Here is a 22,352-nt window from a genome sequence, read left to right on the forward strand (position 1 = left end):
TCATGGATAGCAGTAGTTAATGTTGACAATTATATGCATCTGCATCGCTATCTGTACGCACAGTTCATTCTCACAAGCTTTATCTGCAGTACCTAGTGAATAATCCACATGACCTGAGGAAGGATGAGCCATACCTGACTCCTGCTGAGGAGGTTTCTCCTTCTTGCTCACGTTGGTGTTGGAGTGAGATCTCTTGCGAATCATTGACATGAGAGACCTTCAGGGAAAATGAAACTGCAGATTGTCATTCTGTCCTGTATTACACACTGTTAGAATGAACTTGAACATGACACACAAATAGCTTGCTTATACCTGATTATACAGCTACTTACAAAAGACTCATTTAACACTTCTTGAATGCAGATGTATGTACTGAATTACCCCCCACGATGCCTCCCATCAAAATGCACCAGAGAAATTTATTTCTTTTTAACAGACATTAGGCACAAATCAAAACACTCCAGATTTGAATATTAAAACACAGTGTCTCATTGTGACACATGACAAATTGAAGCTGCTCCAGCATAATAAAAGGAAAGAAGAGCTGTAGATATTGAAGTATTATTCTCCAGAGGACACTTAAATATGGTGATCAATATCTCCTCACCAGCTCCAAGTTTGTAATCTTCTTGCAGCATCAAATAATTATCCCTTCACTATAGTCAAAATGTAAAAGTCCAGGCAAGGAAATGATTCATCTTAAAGTACAAGCTCCCATGCACATCTGATGTGTCATTGGGGCCTATCACTCCCTACTGAACATTGTTCCTCACGGCGTGGAAGGACCTCCCTGGCATAAAGGGTCAAAACTCTGTCCCAGAGAAAAGCAGCATTCAGTGCCTAGGCTCTGAAACAACCTCTATACACACAAATGTCACAGTGCATGAAGGAAACACTACAAATTAGCTACTACAGGGCTTAAAATGAATAGGGTTATCTATTCCAAGTAGTAAAGGGCACAAACTTAAACGAAAGCCCACAACACCCGCACACAGATAATTCATGATGCAGATTAGTGAGAAAAAAAGCAAGACAAATGAGTTAACAGACATAAAAGGAGCAGAAGACCAAACACAACTGTTCAGAACATGTTTAGCTTAGATTTCTCAAAACAAAGATGCACAAAGGGATGAATTCTCACTGTTAATCATCTCTCTTCACATATTTAACACAGTAGTTAACAAGACTCCTGTATGTAATTTCTGTTACATCATCGATGTCCATTTATTTTTAAAACGAAGCAGACAACATCAAGATTAGCTCAGTTCCTAAAATTAATTAAGCACACTTTGGGGCTTAGTTAATTAATTTGGGTCTAGGCCTGATACATCATATATTGGTAAGCCTCTTTTACAGTTTTTTGCAAAAATCGGGCTTGACTTGGATAATTTTGTCCAAAACTGCTTGATGATGGGGTGGTGGTTTTCTGCATTATTTTTTTTCTTTTTAATTTATGAAAGCAATTGTTGGAACTCAGTGGAGTCCACATTTTCATCACCAGCATCCGACAGGAAGGGACACACTGTAATCCAGCATATCCTTTGGTTCAAAGAGGTTTTCTTAGCAGTAGATTCAGACAAGCACTTCACAAGTCTATAATTACAGCTATCAGGTAAATAGAAAAAAATAATCTCCTAAATTTAGAGGAGACAGGTATCCCTCCTCTTTCAACCTCACAGTCTAGACAATTCGTTAGGCTTGGCAAGGCAGACACTGTTCAAAATTGGTCAGGGTGTTAGTCTGTTGGCAGGTGGGGCACAGAGCATGTCCTGCTGGTAAAGAGCTCAAGACAGATGGAGAAAGACTTTTTTTTCTTTAAAGTCACTCTTCCTGCTTGGATGCAAGCTCATGTAATGTATTCTGCTTCAGCAAAGCATTAATGCTGTGACCCTTGATTTAAGCACTTACCGTATAGGGTTAGGAGGAGGGGGAGGAGGAAGAGGAGGAGGGGGTGGCGGTGGAGGAGGTGGTACAGGATTTTCAGACTGCTGTATTCGTTTCTGAAGTTCATCAACTGCACAAGAGTAATTAAACAAACTAGAGTGAGTTCTTGGATTCTCACATCTGCTCTAAAAACCAACTCTGATGGTTTAAGCAAAAGCACTACTAATTAGCTAAAAATCAAACAAGACTAAACCACACAACTGCTAGGAAGTCCTATTTTTGGCAGTATTTCCTACCAAGGACAATGTCCTAAATGCACAGGATTCTCATGAAATCAGTTACCTCCAACCTGAATTACTTTTGAAACTAAAATGACACTCTCCCTAAAATGATAGAGGAGGGAAAAGTTTACCACATTCCTGTGACATTTTGAGGTTGTTGAGGTCTATCTGAAGTTGCATTTGAGAAAGAACTAACAAGAGATGAAAGAAGTGAACAATTTCAGCTTCCAGACTTATCTGTCTTGCTGATGGTGTGGGTTTTCCCCTTAAAAATGGTCAAAACTGGGCAATGGGCAGAATAGATTCTTTCTCTCCTGTTTTCGTGTCAGACTTAAAATGTGGAAATTACTTTTCTGCACTTGAAATGTTGTCAAATGCAATTAATTGGGGAAGGGCAGAAACGGGAAAAAAAGTCTTAAATTTCTTTTAGCTACAAAAATTCTTAGCAATTGTTCTGAATACAGTAGGAATTATGGCACAAGTACAGAATATGTTTTCCAAAATTGATATGGTTCTTTGTTCTCACAGATTCAAATTAAAATTACAATCTTTAACATTTACTTTTAAATTAAAAAAAGAAAAAAAAAAGTATCAACTGATTGACTTTATATTCCAGGTACAATCTTTATGCTGATAAATTCCTCCTGAAGGACAAACAAGCCTGGAAGAAAAGAATCTGCTGTGAAGGTTAGATCTTTTCCAAGGCAGCTGAGAAGAATTCATACTGCCTAGGAATATTTTTAAGGCTGCATAATGTAAAACTCTAACACAAAGCAGTTCTTCCAAGCAAGACTGCTAACAAGCTTAAAGATAATCCTGCTCTTAAGAATATATTTCAGAATAGCATGGCTATATGTGGCGTCTTAACTAAGGATAGGGACTTTGGCCTCCTCTGATGGGGGCTCAAATGCTTCTCTGACCAGGTATCATACTTAAAAGTAGCACCTGCTTAGGCCTTGAGCTGAACAAGGCGCATGCAAATACTTAACCAGCCATAGCTCCACGTTCCCTATAGCGAGGCCACACATACCAGGGGCCCTTTTTAAATGCAACTTTAAATAAAGAGCATTAAGTCAGAAATTTCCTCATTCAATAGGATGCTGCAGACAAGCCAGGCACCATCCTGATAACAATACTTGTATGAACATCTGCACTGCAGCAGTCGGTCCCTCTCAAATACTCTGTGAATCTTTTCTGCCGGTATTGTTGGGTGTTAGTTTAAATCTTAGAGACAGACACACAGAGTAGCCAGCCAAGACTGTTTCTTTCCTTTCTGTCACTTGACATGTAACAAAATATTTGACTACAAGTAGGAAATTTAGATGTATAATTCTGATGGATATGAGCCATAAAAGCTCGCCGGATTGGTTTGGCTAACTCCCTTTGTAGGGCTCTGAAGGCAGTACCTACCTTTTAAATATTTGTTTAAAAAAACCCCAAAAAACCCAAGAAAATCACTCAGAAAAAAAGAAACAGTCCCACCCTCTTGTATCAGCAGAAATTGTTTTCTCACATGTCAATATGAAGGGCTAAATCATGTCTTTATTTTCACTGGTATCTTCTATTGCAAGACTAGTAAATGGTTGGGTAGCTTGACAATTATGGGATGTTTTTGTATAATTCATACAGTGTAGACTCCACAGTCTGATAAATCACTGTGTATCCTCACAAAAAAAAAAAAAAAAGAAGCAGAGTTATCCCCTTTTATTTACTTTTAAAACTAGGCAAGAGGATACATTTTGACTGAATACGAAGGATCGTGTCTTTCACGCAACCCATTCACATGTATATATCCCTCTGTAAAACTCAGGGTAATCTAACAACAGTATTTTTATACCTTACAGAAGTTTTACAAGGTCATTCTTTCACAGACGTTCTGGACACGACTGTTCTGTGGTTGAAGGCAGTTGCTGTATTTTATCTTGTGAAGCACAGGTCTGGATCTCACCTACACAAAAGCTGTTGTTTCTGGGGTCTCAAACGCAACATGTGTAATTCTATTAGACACACACCACTCACTCTCCCAGCTGTACCTCTCAAATGGAATTAAGTTATTACATTATTTTACCTGAATGCTTTAGGTCTCTAGCTTTTTCTTCTGAGTTCTGACACTTAAGCTCTAGTTCCTTTTTATCTTCTTCCAAAAGTTCTAGTTGCTGTTTAAGACGACTAATCTCCTTATGCAGTGCTTGATTCTCTAGCTGCTCTTCCAATTCTTTGATCTGCAGTTGGCAAACAATAGCATTCACTATAATAAAAGGTATTTTCTGTCTTCCCTTTTGACAAATAACCCATTAGGCACAGTTACTCCTGAAAAGATGATGTTATAGTATAGGAGTGAACTACAAGTCCCAGAAAGGGGATGATTTTTGAACAAGAGCTGGACAGATTTTTCTGAGACATGTCAGAATTTTCTATTATGATCCTAACTTGTTTCATCTCTTCTTTAGAATACATCTTCAGCTCCAAAGTACTTAAGCTATAAGATGTTCCCTTTTTCTTTTTATAGAGCTTTTACCACAGAATTTAATTTCAGAACATTTCTTCATTTGAAGCACGAGAACATTGACATTTTTGTTCTCTCACTGACAGCTTCCACTGACAGGCTGGTTATTTAAACTCCCTTGTTTAAACATCAGGTTTAGAGGCAGCATTCAGGTGCAGAGTAGCAATCACTTTCCAAATCCCTAAATATATACATTTTGCTCTAGAGTTCAAGGAGCCAAAGATGCAGAGGTTTTCCATGAACTGGCAATTATTCTTTCATTCTCATTCAGAAGAATGTGAAATTACATATAGTCTTAGCATTGCTGCACTGATGAAAGCACAGGAACTGTGTACCTACCCCTAGCATTGCTCTATCACCAGAGTTTTAAGAATAGGCCTCACAGCACAGGGAAAGCTCATTTTCAGGCTTTCAAGTGAAGCAATGGTGATTTCTCCCAGTTAGAGATTGATCTAGTACAGTTTCAAAGAATGTATCTCTTTAGATCCTAGCACTTAACACCACTGTGCAGCATTCACCTAACCCTGCTTCAGTATGTCTGGCTCTTCCCCATGCATTTCTTTAGCAAGTGACCAGACTACTCATGTGAACTGCCTACCTCTCACTTCCTGTCTTCTTAGCTTATCCCCCCAAAATACCCTTTGAAGTCAACGTCCAAAATATTCTCCTGTCATCTCTTCTTCACTTAGTGGAACTTGACATCATGCTTGTAATTGCACTTCACTGGCATCCAGACTAAAATACTCACCCTAAACCAGAGCCTTCAGGCTGAAAACCCTCCACGGTTTGTACTCGTGCCTTACCAGCGACCCAGAAGAAGGGAATCACAACCTTCTCTGAAGTTTAGATTGTGAACTCTTATGGGGGACAAGATCTCAAATAATTCTGAATATAAAAAATACATTACACTCCTTAAACTCAGGAGGCTTTCAAAGAGTACTGCATGAGATGAAAAGTAATCCTCTTTTACCTTCTGTTGGTGTTGAAGCCTCTCTTCTTCTAATGTGTGTGTTAGCTTAGCATTGTCATCCAAAGCCTTCAAAAGCTGTTGATCAGGAGCAGAATTTTGCAGAAGCAACTGACTTTGCCTTTTCATCTTGTTTTGTTCAATAAACATCTGCCAAAACAAAACCCACCCCCAACAAAAACAATAGTTAAACACAGTTTAATGCTATCCTGGGAAAAATGGCAATTGGAAAGAAAATCAAGAAATTAACAGTGTTAATATGGTAGGGAGAGTGAGGAAGAAGGTGAGAAGGAAGGGGAAAGGAAGTTTGAGTGTAAAATTTACAAGAGCTCCCACTGAAAGGAAACAGGTGTTTGGTGAGAGAACCACCCACTGCTACACCTCAATTACCCACATGTTGGCAGCATTCAGAATTTAATGCATCTCTGAATTCTGTTTCCTGGAAATGGGAACAATCTGATCCCTATTCTAGGAGCTCTGGAGAGTAAAAGAACACTAGGTGGAGGAAAAAATGTCTATGAATACACAGGCTACCTCCTTAAACACATCTGCAAGCCTTGGCATAAAGCCCACTTATTTGAGGGTTACCTGGATATGTGAATGATGAAGAATCTTTGGGAAATTAATTTCAGTCCATGTTTGTGTAATGAGTGTATGCACTTGCCCCGGGAAGAGGCACTTCAGGGCAATTTCAGCCTTTTAGTTCTGATCCTTGTGTTCCTCCCTCTTCCCCAGTTATATTTTTTGTGTGGGGAATGGATACATTAGGGGGAAAAAAAAAATAATCAAATGGCCTAGAGACTTGACACTGATAAAAATATCACATATTTCTCTAGGCTTCACCTAAGAGGTGCAGAGGCTGCAGAGGCTGTCAGCACATGCAGTTTCCATGAGAGATGTGCTCCTTCCAGACTGTTTAGGAACTCAGAAGAAAAAAAGATTGCTTCCTGCCAAAAAAAAATTCCTAGCAAATTTATTCTGCATCTTGACATCTCTTTTAGGTAGAGGGTTGCCCCTGGGCAACACGGGCTTGCACTCTTGACAAAGTCAGCTCTGCCTTGTTCTTACAGCAGAAATAGGGAGTGGGTCACGCTGGGGTTTCAGATGAGCACAGGTCAGCAAAGCATGCCACTTACAGCAGGAGAACAGAGAGCAGCCTGAGAAGGCAGGCACTCCCTCAGACTGCAAAAACACTGTTGTGAAGCAAGCAAAAGCAAGATGATGTTTTAAGAATAAAGTACTAGAGATACAAAAGTTCTTTTTGAAGAGACCTTTTCAGGTTCCCACACTATTCACAAACCAAAATACAGATACAATACAGTTTCTTCCTGTCTGATGCTACTGCAATGCTACGCTATTTATTTTTTTTTAATACAACTGGATTTTAAAGAAATATCTGCCGATGCAGATTCATGGCAAGCATTCCACCCAGTGCTTTTCATGGACACTTCAACAGTCTCATCAAGCCACTCTCTAGCTGTACATACAGACTGAGAAGCCTGCTGACCGCACTGAACTTTTAACCCACAACGCAGCCTGCTTGACCCTGCGTGCCAAGAAGAGTCAATTGATGCGGCCTTAATACTAATAAAACCTACAATGAACACTTCATTGGGCAAAGCTGTGCCAAGGGGGTAGGCAATAAAGGACTGGAAGTATTCGATGAAGAGGAAACGATGAATTCAGGCTCTAGTACTGTACTTTCTTATAAAACAAACAAAACCAAATTTATGACAATACACATGCCACTCCAGCATGGTGCAAATGTGCATTGGACATAAGCTCCCTGTCCCAAAACTCCGCCAGTCAAACCAGCTATGCTTGCGTTACCTTATACTAGTAGGGCTGTGGCAAAAACAACTCAAAGGCAAGAGAAGTTCAGAATCAAAACTACCCACCCCAATCTGTAAAGGTTTGCCTTTGTATTGCAACTTATCTGTTTAACATTTTATCATCTTAAAAAACCAGCATCTTTGAAATACCATATAGAAAGGCCTCTAAATCACTGCTAAAGAACTCAATACTTTCTCGAAGCCTCCTGCTTTCCTGTTAAGTCAGCCAAAAATTACTGAACCCTGACAGAAACGACATCTCTCTAGAAGCCACCTTTAGCAAACATCACGGTTTACCTCCTGTGAACTTTCAAAGTAAAGTGAAAACATGGGTTTCATTTTTTGGAATCTGAAAGTTTGAGGTGATAATTCAAGATTTTTGTTCCTTAAGTTTCTGCCACTAAAACCAACAGAACAGAGTTGTTCCAGCCTGAGGGAGCAGAAAGCTGCCAAAACAAGAAGAAATCAAGTAGAGCAACTTGATTTCTTCTACTTGAGCAGATACTTCACCAAATGTAGAAAATTCATATTCACTTTGTTTCATGCTCTTCTGCAACAAAATGAAAAAAAATCCTTTGGAACACCTGGGTGAAAACCTTTTCATTCAGAAGTTTGCACACTGCATTTCCAATTAGCTTGATAAATTGTTTTCATGACACCGCAAATACATTCCCGCTTACAATATACGTGAAAGTGTCCTCCTCTTCACAAAAAAATTTGTTGCTTATAACTTAATGCTGCAATCAGACACATCGGAATCAATTTCTCATGGGGAGTCCCATCCATGTCAGAAATTACTTAGACACGTGTTCTTGAAGTACCAGCATATTCTAAATGAAAGGGACAAAACTAGACAAGGTGATTGTGGCAGATAAAGCAGAAAGCAAGCTGGTGATGAACTGACAGTAAGTTTTTGAAAGGTTGCTCTGTGTGTTCGACACAGGACCAAAAAGACCCTTAGAAATTAACTCTAATTTAAAATTTTAAAAATCCCTGCTTCATCGGGGCAGAAACTTGACCGCTTGCACAACCCTGAATATTAATTAAAGTGACTGCTGAAAGGGCAAAATAGCTACTAACAGGATTATTTGGACTAGGTGGAATTTAACCAATTGATGGATTAGTTCCGACTTTGCCACCTGCTAGACAATTATCTGCAGAGTATCCCAATCAATGCTAGAAATGTAAGTCAGTGCTGGAGGAATCTACTGAAACCACAACCGCAACTAAAGGCAGGTCACAAAAGACAATAGTTTCATTTTCTTTTACAAAACCTGGTCGTGCAAACCAGCTACCTGTATTTCCTACATGAGTTAACAAATAGAAGTTCCAAAGTGCAGGAAATCTGGGACTTGGCCACTTTCCATCAAGAGAGTTTGGACAAGAATTGGGGAGGGGGAAAGAGGAGGTGGTGAAATCCTGAAAACAATAGAAGTTTTTCCCTTGACCTTAATGGGGCCACACCTCATTCTCAGACCCTGCTCTAGCCATTACCCTACAGAGTGTTCACTGCAGCTGTTGTTTTTTTTTTTTTTTTTTTTTTTGTTTACACCAGAGCTGAAAAAGGAATTCTTCCTCATTAAAAAAGTTAGAAAGCAACTCGGTTAGTGTCAAGGCCTTGGGAATTTCAGTCCTCGTTCAAGTAGCATTCAGGGTCTGACTGGATGCTTTCCAACTAACTCCTCTCCCAGGAGCAAAATGAGGCCAAAGGAAACGCTTTAATATGCATATGTTGCTACATTTCCATCTATACATCGTTAGGGTATTCACTGTGTGGAATAACATTTTTGTCTTAGCTACAGTTTGATGGGAGAAGACTGTCTCGGTACAGTAGCACTGTTATAACAATAATCATTGGTTACATGAAGCAAAATAAAAAGTAACAAAGGTACCTAGCAAGGTAGAGGCAAACTTCAGAAGTCTCAAACAGAAAAGAGAAGATCAGTCAACCTGATTTCAATCCCTGGCAGCACTGCTCCATCTCCTCCACATCCTAGTGAGAAATCACTCCTCATAGAGTAGTAACCCACTCATTCACATTCTTCATCGTTTACAGGAGCTTATGTCTTTTGCATTATGTGTACCCTGAAGCCTTATAGTCTCGTGTTCAGACCTGAAATAAGTCCCAACAGAGGTAGGGTCAAGGTACTTTTATCTCCCCAAAACAGGCTGTCTGAAGAATTTTATGTGATGGGGGGACACAGAGTGATTATGGCTTGACAGGAGTGGTTGTAAATTCAGGAGGTACTCAGTTTAAAATATAAATCCAGGTGTGGATTTTAGTTCAATAGCTAATCAGGAAAAAAAATACTCTAACTTTGTGACTGCTTACTTGACTATATTATCAAGGACACCTGGGCTTGTGAGCTTCACTGCATATAAACATTACAGCAGGAAACAATGGCTAGTGGTTTTTTATGATAGAAGAGTTGAAAAACAGATGTATCTTATTAAAACAGATTAAAACACACCCATAGTTTGGACATTGACCTAGAAATGCTCTCTTTACATTCAGGCCCAGTGCTGCACATCAAGCAATGATATCAGCCTCATATGAGTTAGAAACCCCTTGTGGTTTAGTGGGTTCATAGGTGTCTGAAGTGCTACTCAGGAAAAAAAAGCTACAACAAATAAATGGGTTCTGCAGTTAGGACACAACCCCGAAAAGTCACTTCGGCACATGCTTAATTTTAAGTGCATGTGGCATTACTCTGATCTGACCATATCTGGTTCTTATATTCTTCCCTGCCTGGGAACAGCTTTTATGGAAAGTAACCATGTCATGTGATGTCAGACAGAAAGAAAAGATTACTCAGTTAATAGCAGGGGCAAGGAGGGCGCAGGACAAGACTGTCTTAAAAAAAAAGGTGAAGTATGGAAAACAAGAGCAGATGCATTTCTGGCCATGTGCTGTGACCTTTGTAGACTTCTTCCTTTAGAGGAGCCACAGATCCTAGTTGGATTTTCAAATTACCACAGAAAACTGAGAAACATGATCATGAAAAGGATGTATGTATAGTAATGGGCAGCCAACAGTCACTCCTCTCTCTCTAGATGATTCATATTTTATGGTTAATATTTTTTGTTAAGACCTCCATCAATTTTAGACCAATAAAGATACAATACCGTTGCTTTACCTATTTGGCTAATTGCCAGACAACTTTTGAAGGGACTATTTCTAAAGAGCTACAAGATGTAGCATTAGTAAGTTTTGTGGCTCAAAAGGTCTAATTTATGCAGAATGGGGGAACTGGAATATATGAGTTAGCCCTATTTCTTGCCCATCATTTGCTTCTCACCACAGGTGCTTGGAACATGTATTTTGAGTGTGAGAAAACAAAATTTCCATCAGCACTGTGACTTCCTTAAAAATACAGTATTATTTATTTTACCAGCCTCTTCTGCACAAAAGGGTTTGTCAAACTACAGCACTCATTCTTCAGTTATGAGGCATAACTGCCCAAGGCCCAAAATAAAGGGAAAAAAAAAAACCTCTGTTGTTACTTATTTCTTCATTTCCTGCAGTTAACAGTGTTCTTTCTGCCAGGGTAGAAGTATAGTGATACATTCTATAACGTTCAGAGTCTTACAGCATTTAGACATCATCTAATACTTTCAGAAATAAATCATATACCACATGAAAAAGGAAGAAATCTCTTCACTTTTTTTTTTCCAACAGATTAATTGCCTGAACAAAAAAGAGAAGGCGGGAAGGAAAGAGAGAGAGAAACCAAAGAGGGTTTCCTAGAGCATAAATCTGTTACCATTTCACAAACCTGTTCTTGGGAAAAAGCTTGATGAAACATATTAGTGTTACATCATGCTTCAAAAGTGGTAACATTCAAGCTCAGGAGAATTCAAGTACTAACCACTTATCATGTCTCTTTAATTTTTATCTCCAGTTCAGTCAGCTGGACTGCAAATTAATTATCTTCAGATACCAGTTCCTGTTGAACTATCTTTAATGCACAGAGTGTGGTACTTGTAAGCACAGAGTTGCTCCGTGAGTGCTGGTTTTGCTGTATCCACTTACAGATGTGGCACGTTAATGCAAAAGTCCTCACAAATTAACCCAAAAGGTCACAAATGCACCCGAGAAAGAGTTCTTTGGGAGCTCATGTCATCAAGGTAACCAAATCCATTGCACGCAACCTCATGAGTAGTGCAGACATCTGTTAAGAATGACAATAATTTTTCCTAAATCTTATAAAATAATAGCCACCTTTTATCTTTCAGTAAGGGAAGATTCAGTCCCAGATTAAGTAATGTCACTGTGCACCGGGCCAGGCATTTTGAGGTAAACAAGTTGAATGCAAACATGTTGTTGTGTAATAGTTACTTAGAAACACAGACCTAGGTATAGTATGCTGGTTTAATGCATCCATAAGTATTGAGAATTGCAGAGAAAGTCAAGGAAAAGATGAACGATGCACATTACAGATTCACTTTACTTTTTTAATCCATCCAGATCACAGCCCCTTTGAACACAGCCTTTCAACCTCTCAAACCATGAGCTGTTTTACAGACAACCAGAAACATGTGAGAAACCCCCATTTTTTTCCAGTTGTGTGTTTTGATCAAAAGCCTACACTAGCCTCAAAAGTGAGAGGAACCCCAACAAACCTGCTCAGCAGTTTGACACTTCATTTCTATTTATGCAAGATACAGAGAACGGAAAACAACAGCTCAGTGCTAACTTTGAGAGCACACTGTCCCTTCTCTGGGAGGCTTCCAGAGTAACTTTAGGTGCAGGGGTTGTCTCTCTGCCAGCACACACGACAGTAATAACTGTAATAAACTGTTCCCTTTACAAAATATTGTTGCAAAACAGGATTTATGCTTAATAAACCATTAATTCCAGATTATTTTGTTAAACTCCTGGGATTTTTACGTTGCTACGACTTTCAATTTACTTCCCTGACTGTATTCCTCCCCTTTTGGCTGTATGTATTGTATTTTGCTCATCTTTGTGGAAGAGTGCTTTTCAGGGCTAGCCTCTATATTATTGCGATGGCCTTCAAGATACTCTCTGCCTGCCTTTGTTTTCTTATAAACTGCTCCACAAAGACCTGAGAGATCTTAAAGTGTCTCTTAAAACATGACACTAGAATTCTGGTTAAGCTTGCCAAGATTCCTGTTAACCCTGTTTTATTCAGGTACAGATTTTTCCATGCCCCCGCCCCTTACACATTCTATTTATTTAGTTCTTTTATGCAGATTCCTGTACCTTTCACAATGGATTGTGACTCACTTCAAACCCTCTTTCTTTTTCCTTCCCCCTCTCCACACCGTGGCTGACAATATTTACTCAGTTTCGTTAGAACCTCTAAAGCACATGAATTCTAATGTTTGAAGTTGGATCATTTTTGATTAATTAAATATATATTATGGTGATGCCAGAAGCATGACTATAATTAAAGCTGTATTGGATTTTTTTTTTAATCAAAAGCTCTGATTTTCAAGTGTTCGCTCACTCCTATATGTGCTTGTTCTCCCCCTCTCCAGCTCCTTGTCTTTCCTCTCCCTCCCATCTGTGTTCGCTTCTGCACACATGCTCACCCACCCATTATTTCTCACATCTGCACTCCCAATTGCTCACGTTCTGTCGCAAAACCTCCTCGCTTGTCAGAAGGGCAGGACGCAAAGGGCATCTCTTCGAAAAGCAGCCTGCGCCAGCCGCTCATCTGGTCTCCTCCCATCGCAGCTGAAATGCAACCCCAGGAGGGCAAAGCTAAAAGATGAAGCCACGCTATGGAGAAAGGGGTTAATCTGAATACATGGGCCAACTCCCCCCATGAAGGCAAGTTTCAGATACCTCAGCCCCTTAGAAAGAGAACATGCTCACCACCAAACAAGCCCCTCACAGGCAGTAAGTCCACGTTTCCGTGAGGTAGAAGACACACCTAGGCTGTCTGAGATGTCACAAACACTAATATGAAACACTAAGATGTGCCATTCTAAAGTCTACATCATGGCACCGTGGTGACACCCACATCACTCAGACCCTATGTCCTTTCTCGAAGTGCTCCAAACAAGTCAAGCACAAAGCATAAAGTGCAGTGTTGCCCTTTACTCCAAGCTATTCCTTCCCTCAACACTGCACAGCTTATCACAACCAACCATTGTGACTTCTGCAAAACTCAAGCAAAAATCCAGCAAGATTTTTTGTTTTTTCAAGAAAATTTATATAAGGATAGAGAAAACATGTGGCTGACGAAAGCAGGAAATCCCTGCACATCCTTAGTGTAATCCAAACAGCTCTTGTAAGCACATTCTAGAAACCTCAGCTCTCAAAGCACAGCTGTGACCTTGCAGCATGATCCATGTGAGAGGACACTCATACAACCTCACCCGAGCACAAAGCTTTGCTGTTGTGGAGGCAGTTGTGGGCCAGAGCCTGTCCCTCTGATCTCTCAGGTCACTAGAGGGACACCATCGGTGTGAAACCAGGCCAATGATAACAGAATTTTAAAGTAATTTGAAATGCTACTAGTTTTCCAAACACAACTGAGCAATGTCTTCTTTATCACATGCTCCTGTATTTTAAAAAACTTCCCAAAAATCTTTCTGAAAAGCATGATACAAAAGGAGGAAAAGTAGGTACACGAAGGGAAGACTAACGCAGGCCTGAAGCTCACTCTTGCAATGACTCCATTTTGGACTGAGGAACTTCATGGAATGAAAAGCCTCAACTGAAGGGCTACGCTGTCAATCTGCAACAACAGGGACCCATATTTTAGGAAGAGACAACAAGTACATAATGACAAAAAAATAAAGAAGTACTTGTTTGCAAATAATCGGCATTCCTTTGGCATTGTACTAAACAGCTTGCCCATTAGGTTGCTATTCAAATACAAAAAGTACTTTAAATATCATCCTTCAAAATGTATAGGTGTCTGAGTATTACCGTTATGAATCTAAACAGAAGCACCACTCTGGGCCCAGAGTATCAGATTATATACTCTTTTATGATCTGAAAGCCAACTTAACTACGTATTTATGAATTACTCATTCCTGAGAGATGCAAGACCTTTACCTACAGTCTTCTGTTGTCAGTTAATGACCAGAAGCACATAATTGTTCTGTACTTCAGAAGATAAAGCAAAGCAAGTACGAGATGCAAGATAGGTATTGTAATAATGCATGCTAAATGAACATGCTTAACATTGTTAGAAATTTGTTTTCTGAAAATAAGAGCTCTGCAGATACTACAGTCAAACACACACCACTAATAAAACAATAATGCCTGCCCAATCTCAGGAGGTTTAAAAAAAAATTGCATTATAAAAATAGATATCATAAAAGCATGTGTACCAAACAAATTCAGGTTTCCTAAAATTTAAAAATAATTGAAAGATGGTAATATTTTATAACACAGACTGGTAACAGTACTGAAAAAATCCAAATGAATACTTAATAAACATAGGCAATATTTTGTTTAACAACATTTAATCACTAATAAATGCCTCTATTTTTAATAAATTTGAATGGAATTTGCAGATCTCATTTTTATTTCTGGAAAAACACAGTGAGCTTTTGATCAAAATGTAAATGGCCCAATGGCACTGAAACCATGGCAAAGGGAGGTGTGTAGGTCTGCTCAGCAGAGGAATTTGGTGACCATCCCACAAAGCTCTATAAAAAAATGAGGTTTGGAGGAGGCTGCATGTGCAGACTCTTTGATTTCTGAAACGAGTACTCCTCTTGAGTGATTTCTCTCCCACATCTCTTGACTCTAACAGCATCCTGAAAAGACTATCACTATATTTAAAATTTGGGAGTTAACAGGGCATTTTAATAATTAATAAATAATTTCAATTTTCATGGTTTCTTCTTCCCTTGGGGGAAAATACGTCAGCTGCTTTAGCTTTGCCTGAAGTACAGTTATATTTTCAACACGTGGCAGAGATAGTGACAACAATAGACAGGAGACTGAAGGTATGTGTATATACACAAGTTACATAAATTAACATTTACTTCAACTACAAGTTGACTCATCAAATAATTGAAGCTTCAGTAGCTTATATAAAGCTAGGTTATACCATATACCTGTATGAACAAAAAAGAATCTGCCAAATCTTAATACACTTGAACTTGCAAATATCTTTCTCCTTTAGGGTGAGCACCCAATCCTGTTACCCAAATGAAAATTTTCCTATTAACAGAAAGAGAAATTCATCTGTACCTAGAAGTTATTAGGTTTCTGCCAAGTTAGCTCCTTCAGTGGGTTTCCCAAAGGGTCAACAGGATGACCTTGCAAAGGAAAGAACAGGGAGTGGCAAAAGGTGGAATGAGGAGAAAGAGAACCAGTACCCTTGGCCAAGATGCCCTGAAGTTCAACCTTTGTACAAGGCACAGAGAGAGACCCCTCTCAGGCACGAGCAAGTGAGTGCAAGTGCAAATAATATCATCAACTTCTTCACCTCTAGCTTCCAGATTTTCAAATTTGTTTAGTTTCTCTCAATCCCCCCCAACATTCATGTTGTTTAAAACATTGCTATATGATTCTGTTCATATCCAAAACATCCAAATACCCAGCAAAAACCCACAAGATTAACAGAACACAGTAAGTCTGTTTCCATACCAGTTCAAAATGCATATATGCCATTGCTTACAATCACTGACTGAATGCAGTTAGACATACAGGAATTATCAAATATATATTTAAATTTTTGGGGAGAATCATCAGCAGCAAAAACAAAAAACAAAAGAGGTCTCTACTCAAAGCTGAATTCCTGAAGGCTAAATACCTGTTTGCTGCCAGCCACAGTTTCAAAATCTAAAATCCACTTCATATCAGATGTTTCCCTTACTGAAAGTATTTCAGTACTGATGACTCATGTAATTTTGATACATAATAGCTTTCTTCAAACCTGAACTCTCTGAAAAAATGATTACTTAGGAAGCTCACCTTTTATTAAAGAAAATATTGATGCATAGCTTGGGATAGAAAAGCTTGAAAATATAAACCAAGTGCAGAGCTCTCAACATCCAGAGAGCAAACAGAAAAAGCACATGAGCAAAAAAACCCAAAACTAAAACAAACTCATGGTTTTAGAGGGCTTCAGTCTATCAACAGAATGAAAGAGTGTCAGCATTTTCCAAGACAAACATGGCCAGTCACAAGCCATTGGAGCAACCACCAGCCATTCCATAACGCTACCTTATTTTCCTCTCTGGGAGTTTATACCTTTTCTAGAACACAGAAATAATTTTTTTTTTCTGCTTGAATGATCCCTGTACTAGGTTATTTAAAAGGCATATGTTAAGTAGCAGCCACACTTGCACAAACCTTAACTAATACTGTATTTTGCAACACTTTGTGAGCTCACATATTTTTCAGAAAAAACACAGTGCTTCAAATTATATCACTAGAAAGGCAGCTAATGCTTCCCAGACCCAACCACTACACACACCACATTGAAATGCTGTGGCTGACTAAGCCCATTACAAATTTAAAGCCTCACTTTAAAAGAGGAAAGAGGTAAGACTGCATGGGTAGTTCTGAAGTGCTTTATAAATGCTGTTGAAATAGTAAACCCATTTTATGGATGAAGTACAGAAGTTAGCTACGTAGTATGTGGACATTCAAAGACATCTTTTGTATGAGAGCTGGGAACCGAAATCAAGTCGTCATCTAAGCTGGTAGGTTTTTGCCCAGTTGCAATGTCTTCATTTTACAAGATCCCTTTTTTGACTACTCACCTCTTGTGCAAATGACTCTGCTTTCTTCCGCAGGTTCTTTTCCAGTTCAAAGTTTACATGAAGCTCTTCATATTCCTCTACTGCCAGTACAGACACTGTTTATAAGAATAAAACAAGATCAGAAATAGAAGTGGAATGGATCAAAATAAGATGAAAGTACTGCCTGATTTACCCAGACAAGCTGTTATTCCCCAGCACCATGAATACTTGAATCACAGTATAACTTAGTTTTACATTTCTGTATACAGTCCCCTTTGCAGTATTTGTCCTGTTTGCTCTAAACTGCAGTATATATAGATACACAATTACTGATCTTCTGAACAGAGTAATACTCTGCCCTCCCAGACTCAAAACTCCAGTAACACATGTAGCACAGGCTGTATTTTGCCTCCTTGGGTGCGAGCAATCAAAGCCTTGAGAGGGCCTTGCTGAATCTATCAAAGATTACCATGTTATTTTGGATGTACTCATATTTTCCTGCCCAGTTTGAGCCAGGTTTGATGGGTCCTTTTACAACAGACATTTAAAGGAGCCTCAAGAAGAAAGCAAAGCAATTTTGTATTGCGTGTATTTAAACTCTGCTCACAAAAGCAAGACTCGTATGGGTGGCTAAAGATAACCATGGGCACGCTTCCTCAAACCTTTCTGAACATGCCTCAATCCAGGACAGCAAGCATCATTTGTAAGTATCCAAGTACCATTTATGTTTAACATGTCTCAGTGACCACTTGCATAAGCTTTAGCTCTTATTGACTGAAGACTAGTTTGCAGGATGATGACACTGGCTTTCTAACTAACACTGTCCTATATAAGTTCCTTGCTTCTTTGGAGACAAGCATAACAGTTTTTAAAGCTATGTACAGTAAGTGGTACTTCAGAGTGTGGGATACACATCACAGACCACCTGACTCTCAAAATGATGTTAACTTAAAAAGAAAAACCACAACAAAAAAAAACCAAAACCACCCACATACTTAGAAAGATTCAAGACAAATTCACCAACTCTGACTGAAATGTATTAATTACACAGCTCCAAGACAGTGCCCCATAGACAGAATGCAGCAGGTATTGAATAGATGCCTCGGTAGCCCATTTCAAGCATACAAAAAACCCTGCTTAATGCTGCCTGTGCATTAGGACCTAAGCTGGTATAACCCCTCCTTCCTGGAAAACAAGCAAACGTGAAACAAGGTGGTGTTCTTTTTCAGAAACATTTGATCTGCCACACTATCCCACCAAAAGCTTCTTCAAGCTGGTCTGTCTAATCAACCTATCCAAAGTTTGGTGTTTTAAGTCTTCAAGTACTTTCTGTCATAGACTCAAACAGTGCAGACACGTGGCAGAGGTAAGAGATGAACACCTGGTGGAATATACCCTACTATGCAAAGCTCCTCTCCCTAAACTGAGAGAAGCATTCATACAAGATTAGACACTGTCCTACTGGATAGTAAAGGAAAAAGAGAGAAAATAATTTCCCACTAGAAGTTCATACATTTCTCCATAATTCAAAACTCAGCTGTTTCCTTGAAAACATGGACTACACTGATTTTGTACACTTTTTCCAAAGAAAAAGAGAATATTATTGGCAGAAGGCCATGGCATGATTGGAGTCTTCACTACTCCAAAGATTGCACTTTTCTCCTTTATTTTCACTATTTAGCTGTGGTTATTTCCATGGGTCCTTCTCTGTGAAAGCAGCAGCCCTGGCCATTTCCTCCACTGCCTGACAAATGTTTCAGAATTCCTGGAAGATGTCTTAAAGAGATTTTTATTTTTCCTCTAAGTAAAGCACAACTGCAAAGGAACAACTTGAAGACAAATCAGAATAGCTGGGAATGCAGCTGAAGACCTCCAGAATGTATTATTAAGGTGCTTTGAAGATGCCGAGTGCCTTTGGAAGGTACAACAAGTAACGCATCAGGACAGGTAGGCATTAGAGATGAGACCTGTTGTCTTCCACTTGAGGAAAATGTGAAACAGCTAAGGAGACTTTTAACCAAACAATCTTTAATTTTACAAGCCTAAATCAGCAAGACAAGAAAAGCGCACAGTAATCCAAGGCACTAAAATCTTTACCCTCTCCTCTGAATTATCTTCTAGATCAACCATTTCTCATGTGAAAGCACTCACTTTCACTAAGCAAAAGCTTTGCTTTTCTGAGCCCTATCTCTTTTTAGACTTTCACTGTTCTGGCTTTACTTCTCATCTCTTTCCAGGAATGGAAGGAAAGCAGGGACTTTCCTTAACTTGGAAATCCTATTTACCTCATTCCCAGAACTCTTGCCTTTTCCCCATCATCCTCTGAACATACAAGTTGCTCCCAAATATATAGATTAATTATATAGAATTATTAATTATAGATATTAAATATAGATATTCTAAATATATATCCCAAATATAGTTATTCAGAATTATTATCTGTGTCCCAGCTAAAAGGAAGACAATGTAACGATTTAGGAAAATAGGAAGTTAAAGTTCAAACTCCATCTCTGTGAAGGACTGCCTTCCTGTCCTAGCTTATCACTTGTGCCACAGAGCAAAAAGTTTTCTTATTCTCACACTCAACCTGCTATTTACACTGTCACATTTTCCTGGAGTAGAGGGAGTCTAGAATAGTCCATGTGTTAATGCAGTGCCTGCAACAATAAGGCCGAGCCTCAGATCTGGACCAGTCACTGTTCTGTAACCTGCTATTTGTACTACAACATAAAAGCTCTGAAGCTTCTGCAAAGGATGTAGCAAACTGTTAAGATAACCTGCTGAGACCACACACCTCTGTTACATTTCTCCAACAGTTTTTGCTGCTTATTAACTTCTGTTGTCAAAACAGCCTTTTCTTCTTTCACTTTATTCACCTAGAGAAGTGTAAAGATCAAAAATAAGAGTATTTTAGTTAGTGGCATAAAGCATATAGCAAGACATAATGCAAACAATATTTTGCTTTCAGTAATTCTGTTTCTTAGGTTTGGCTTGATCTTAGGGTTTCCAATCGGATGGGAAGCATTTTTACTCCAACTTTCAGACCCCACAGCAGATGGCATTAAAGGGTTATGAACTAGTCCTTCATACGGTGCTCCCGTGGCCCATTCTCATGGCACGTACCAGTCACAGCTGCAAATATGACATCTTTGGAACCTTTCAAGATGAGGCGCCATAGCACCTGGTTGAAAAGTTACTAGCTTGCCCTTCACGTTTGCATTTTAATATAGTCAGGCTGCTGTTTTGCTTTTTTTCCTGAGCTCTGTTTATTGTCCAAGAGCTGTCAGCTGTGTCTTTCTGAATGCAAGTGTTGCACAGACAGGAAGAGCCACTAAGTCCTGATTTGCATCAGTACATGGCTTATCCAGTTTTCGAGCAGGAATGAAACTGCTGGCTCAAAAAGCCAATTTGCTGGACTAATTACCATGACAGGGCACTGCCAATGGCTAAACTCAAGGATATGCTCAATGAAGTAGCACCAGTGATTAAACTGGACATTCTCCAGAAGCATTTCTTGCACATCTACAGGTTTAAAGAAGTCCAAAAAACCCCACAGGCTGTGATGGGTGAGGGGCTGTCAGGAAGTGGAGATGAGAGTTATAATATGGGCATTAGAACAGATCATGAAAGTCATGTGCCAGCCACAGCAGCAGACTGGACTCTGATGTAGAAGGCCCCTTCTAGACATGTGCCCTAAATGATCCATCATATGGGCAGGCTGGCAGGACTTGCGATTAGATAGTATTCAATTAACTTCACAACTGAGGGTTTTTAGCAAAATTAGATACAGAAAGTACTGACTACACGCTAACGTGGTCTCGCCTTCCGTGGTACAATACATACTTCTTCAATTACTTCTACAAGTTTGCACCTCAGGTTTTCCAGTTCAATGGCTAAGGTCTTCTTTTCCTCATGAACAGATATGATTTGATCTCGCAGCTCTACAGTTTGAGGAAGGAAATGAAAAATATATTTTATTCTTAGAAGAAAACAACAAAGGAAATGTCATACCAATGCAAGTACAATCAAGTATGAAACACCTTAACTGTATACAAAGAATCAGCTGTATTCCAGGTACATCCTCAATAATTGAGGAACTTCACATAAGTGTCAAGTAACAGATCTATAACAGGGTCACAGTTTCAGATTTACTCTGTTGAGGTAAGCTGCCTTGTTGCATAGTGCTGTCTTTATTTGCATTCTGAATGATTCATTTTCTGCTATAATGGGGCCAATCCTGCCACTACAGAGTGTCCTGAGTCCTACTCAGGAGACTGTCACATCACAAAGACTCTGGTATGGAGGTAGCAGAAAGCAATTTTTAATAGGAGTCTTTTTAAAAACAAATTAATGCACTTCAATTCTTTTTGGATCATGAGTTCTTGTCACAAGGGAAATAAACAAAACAACAGGCAGTTAATACTTGGGAATTTTTCACTGAAGAAATTGTCCTGAACAGCTGCCAATTTATAGTCTTTGTAACATTATGTGAACAGAGTCAGAATATAACCTTTACTGATGGAAGAGCTAATGCTTGTAATTTTCCCCCCAGAATTTTTGTTCCTTAATTATCAAAATCTGAAATAAATTAAATTCACAATGGAATAAAACATTTGATTATAATCGCTTCTTAACAGGAGATCAGTTTGCATACATAATATATCAAGGTTTAGGTTAACATAAAACCACCACAAAAATATAAATTTATTGATATATATTAGTTTTCAGTAAGTGCTTTCATTCCCCACCTGCTTCCAGTATTTCATAGCTCTGCTGTTCATTGAATACCAGCCATGAGTTGAGAAAATTGTTGCTAATCAATTGCAGATGATGATGATGACATGCTGGATGTCATTCTGTTTGGTCTCACATCTTGAAAATGTTGATTCTACCCAACCTCCCCCTCCCAATTCAGGAGCCTCAGATTTATTTTCCTCCAAATTAAAGGCATACACATTCTAAAGTAAATAAAAAGACCTGTTTTCCCAGAAGATTCTGGAACCAAATCATCTGTTTCATGGATTTGTGCTTTCCAGTGAAATTAATGGGGAAAAGTCTCACTGAAATTTATGGTAAGTGGATTAAGTCAGGTCTTACAGTACATACATCAACCTCATTATCCAGAGAAGAAAGTATATCAATAAACCTAAATCTTTATAAATGTGTACAAGAAGTGTTTCCTTTCAGATACAGGGTGT

The 22,352-nt window shown here is 39.0% G+C and overlaps 1 protein-coding gene across 3 annotated transcripts in view; it reads right to left on the bottom strand.

Annotated features, from left to right (window-relative positions):
- SHTN1 (shootin 1) overlaps positions 1 to 22,352 on the bottom strand; it is a 67,186-nt gene that overhangs the window by 18,737 nt on the left and 26,097 nt on the right. For all 3 annotated transcript variants that reach the window (XM_074908464.1, XM_074908465.1, XM_074908466.1), the window contains 7 exons: positions 20,998 to 21,095; positions 19,949 to 20,030; positions 17,176 to 17,270; positions 5,642 to 5,788; positions 4,234 to 4,387; positions 1,909 to 2,014; positions 135 to 217 (listed from right to left, as the gene is read on the bottom strand). In XM_074908464.1, the coding sequence (XP_074764565.1) occupies positions 135 to 217; positions 1,909 to 2,014; positions 4,234 to 4,387; positions 5,642 to 5,788; positions 17,176 to 17,270; positions 19,949 to 20,030; positions 20,998 to 21,095 (765 nt within the window). The remainder of the gene's footprint in view (positions 1 to 134; positions 218 to 1,908; positions 2,015 to 4,233; positions 4,388 to 5,641; positions 5,789 to 17,175; positions 17,271 to 19,948; positions 20,031 to 20,997; positions 21,096 to 22,352) is intronic.

This window comes from Athene noctua, chromosome 5, assembly GCF_965140245.1.
Source record: "Athene noctua chromosome 5, bAthNoc1.hap1.1, whole genome shotgun sequence".
NCBI classification, from domain to species: domain Eukaryota; kingdom Metazoa; phylum Chordata; class Aves; order Strigiformes; family Strigidae; genus Athene; species Athene noctua.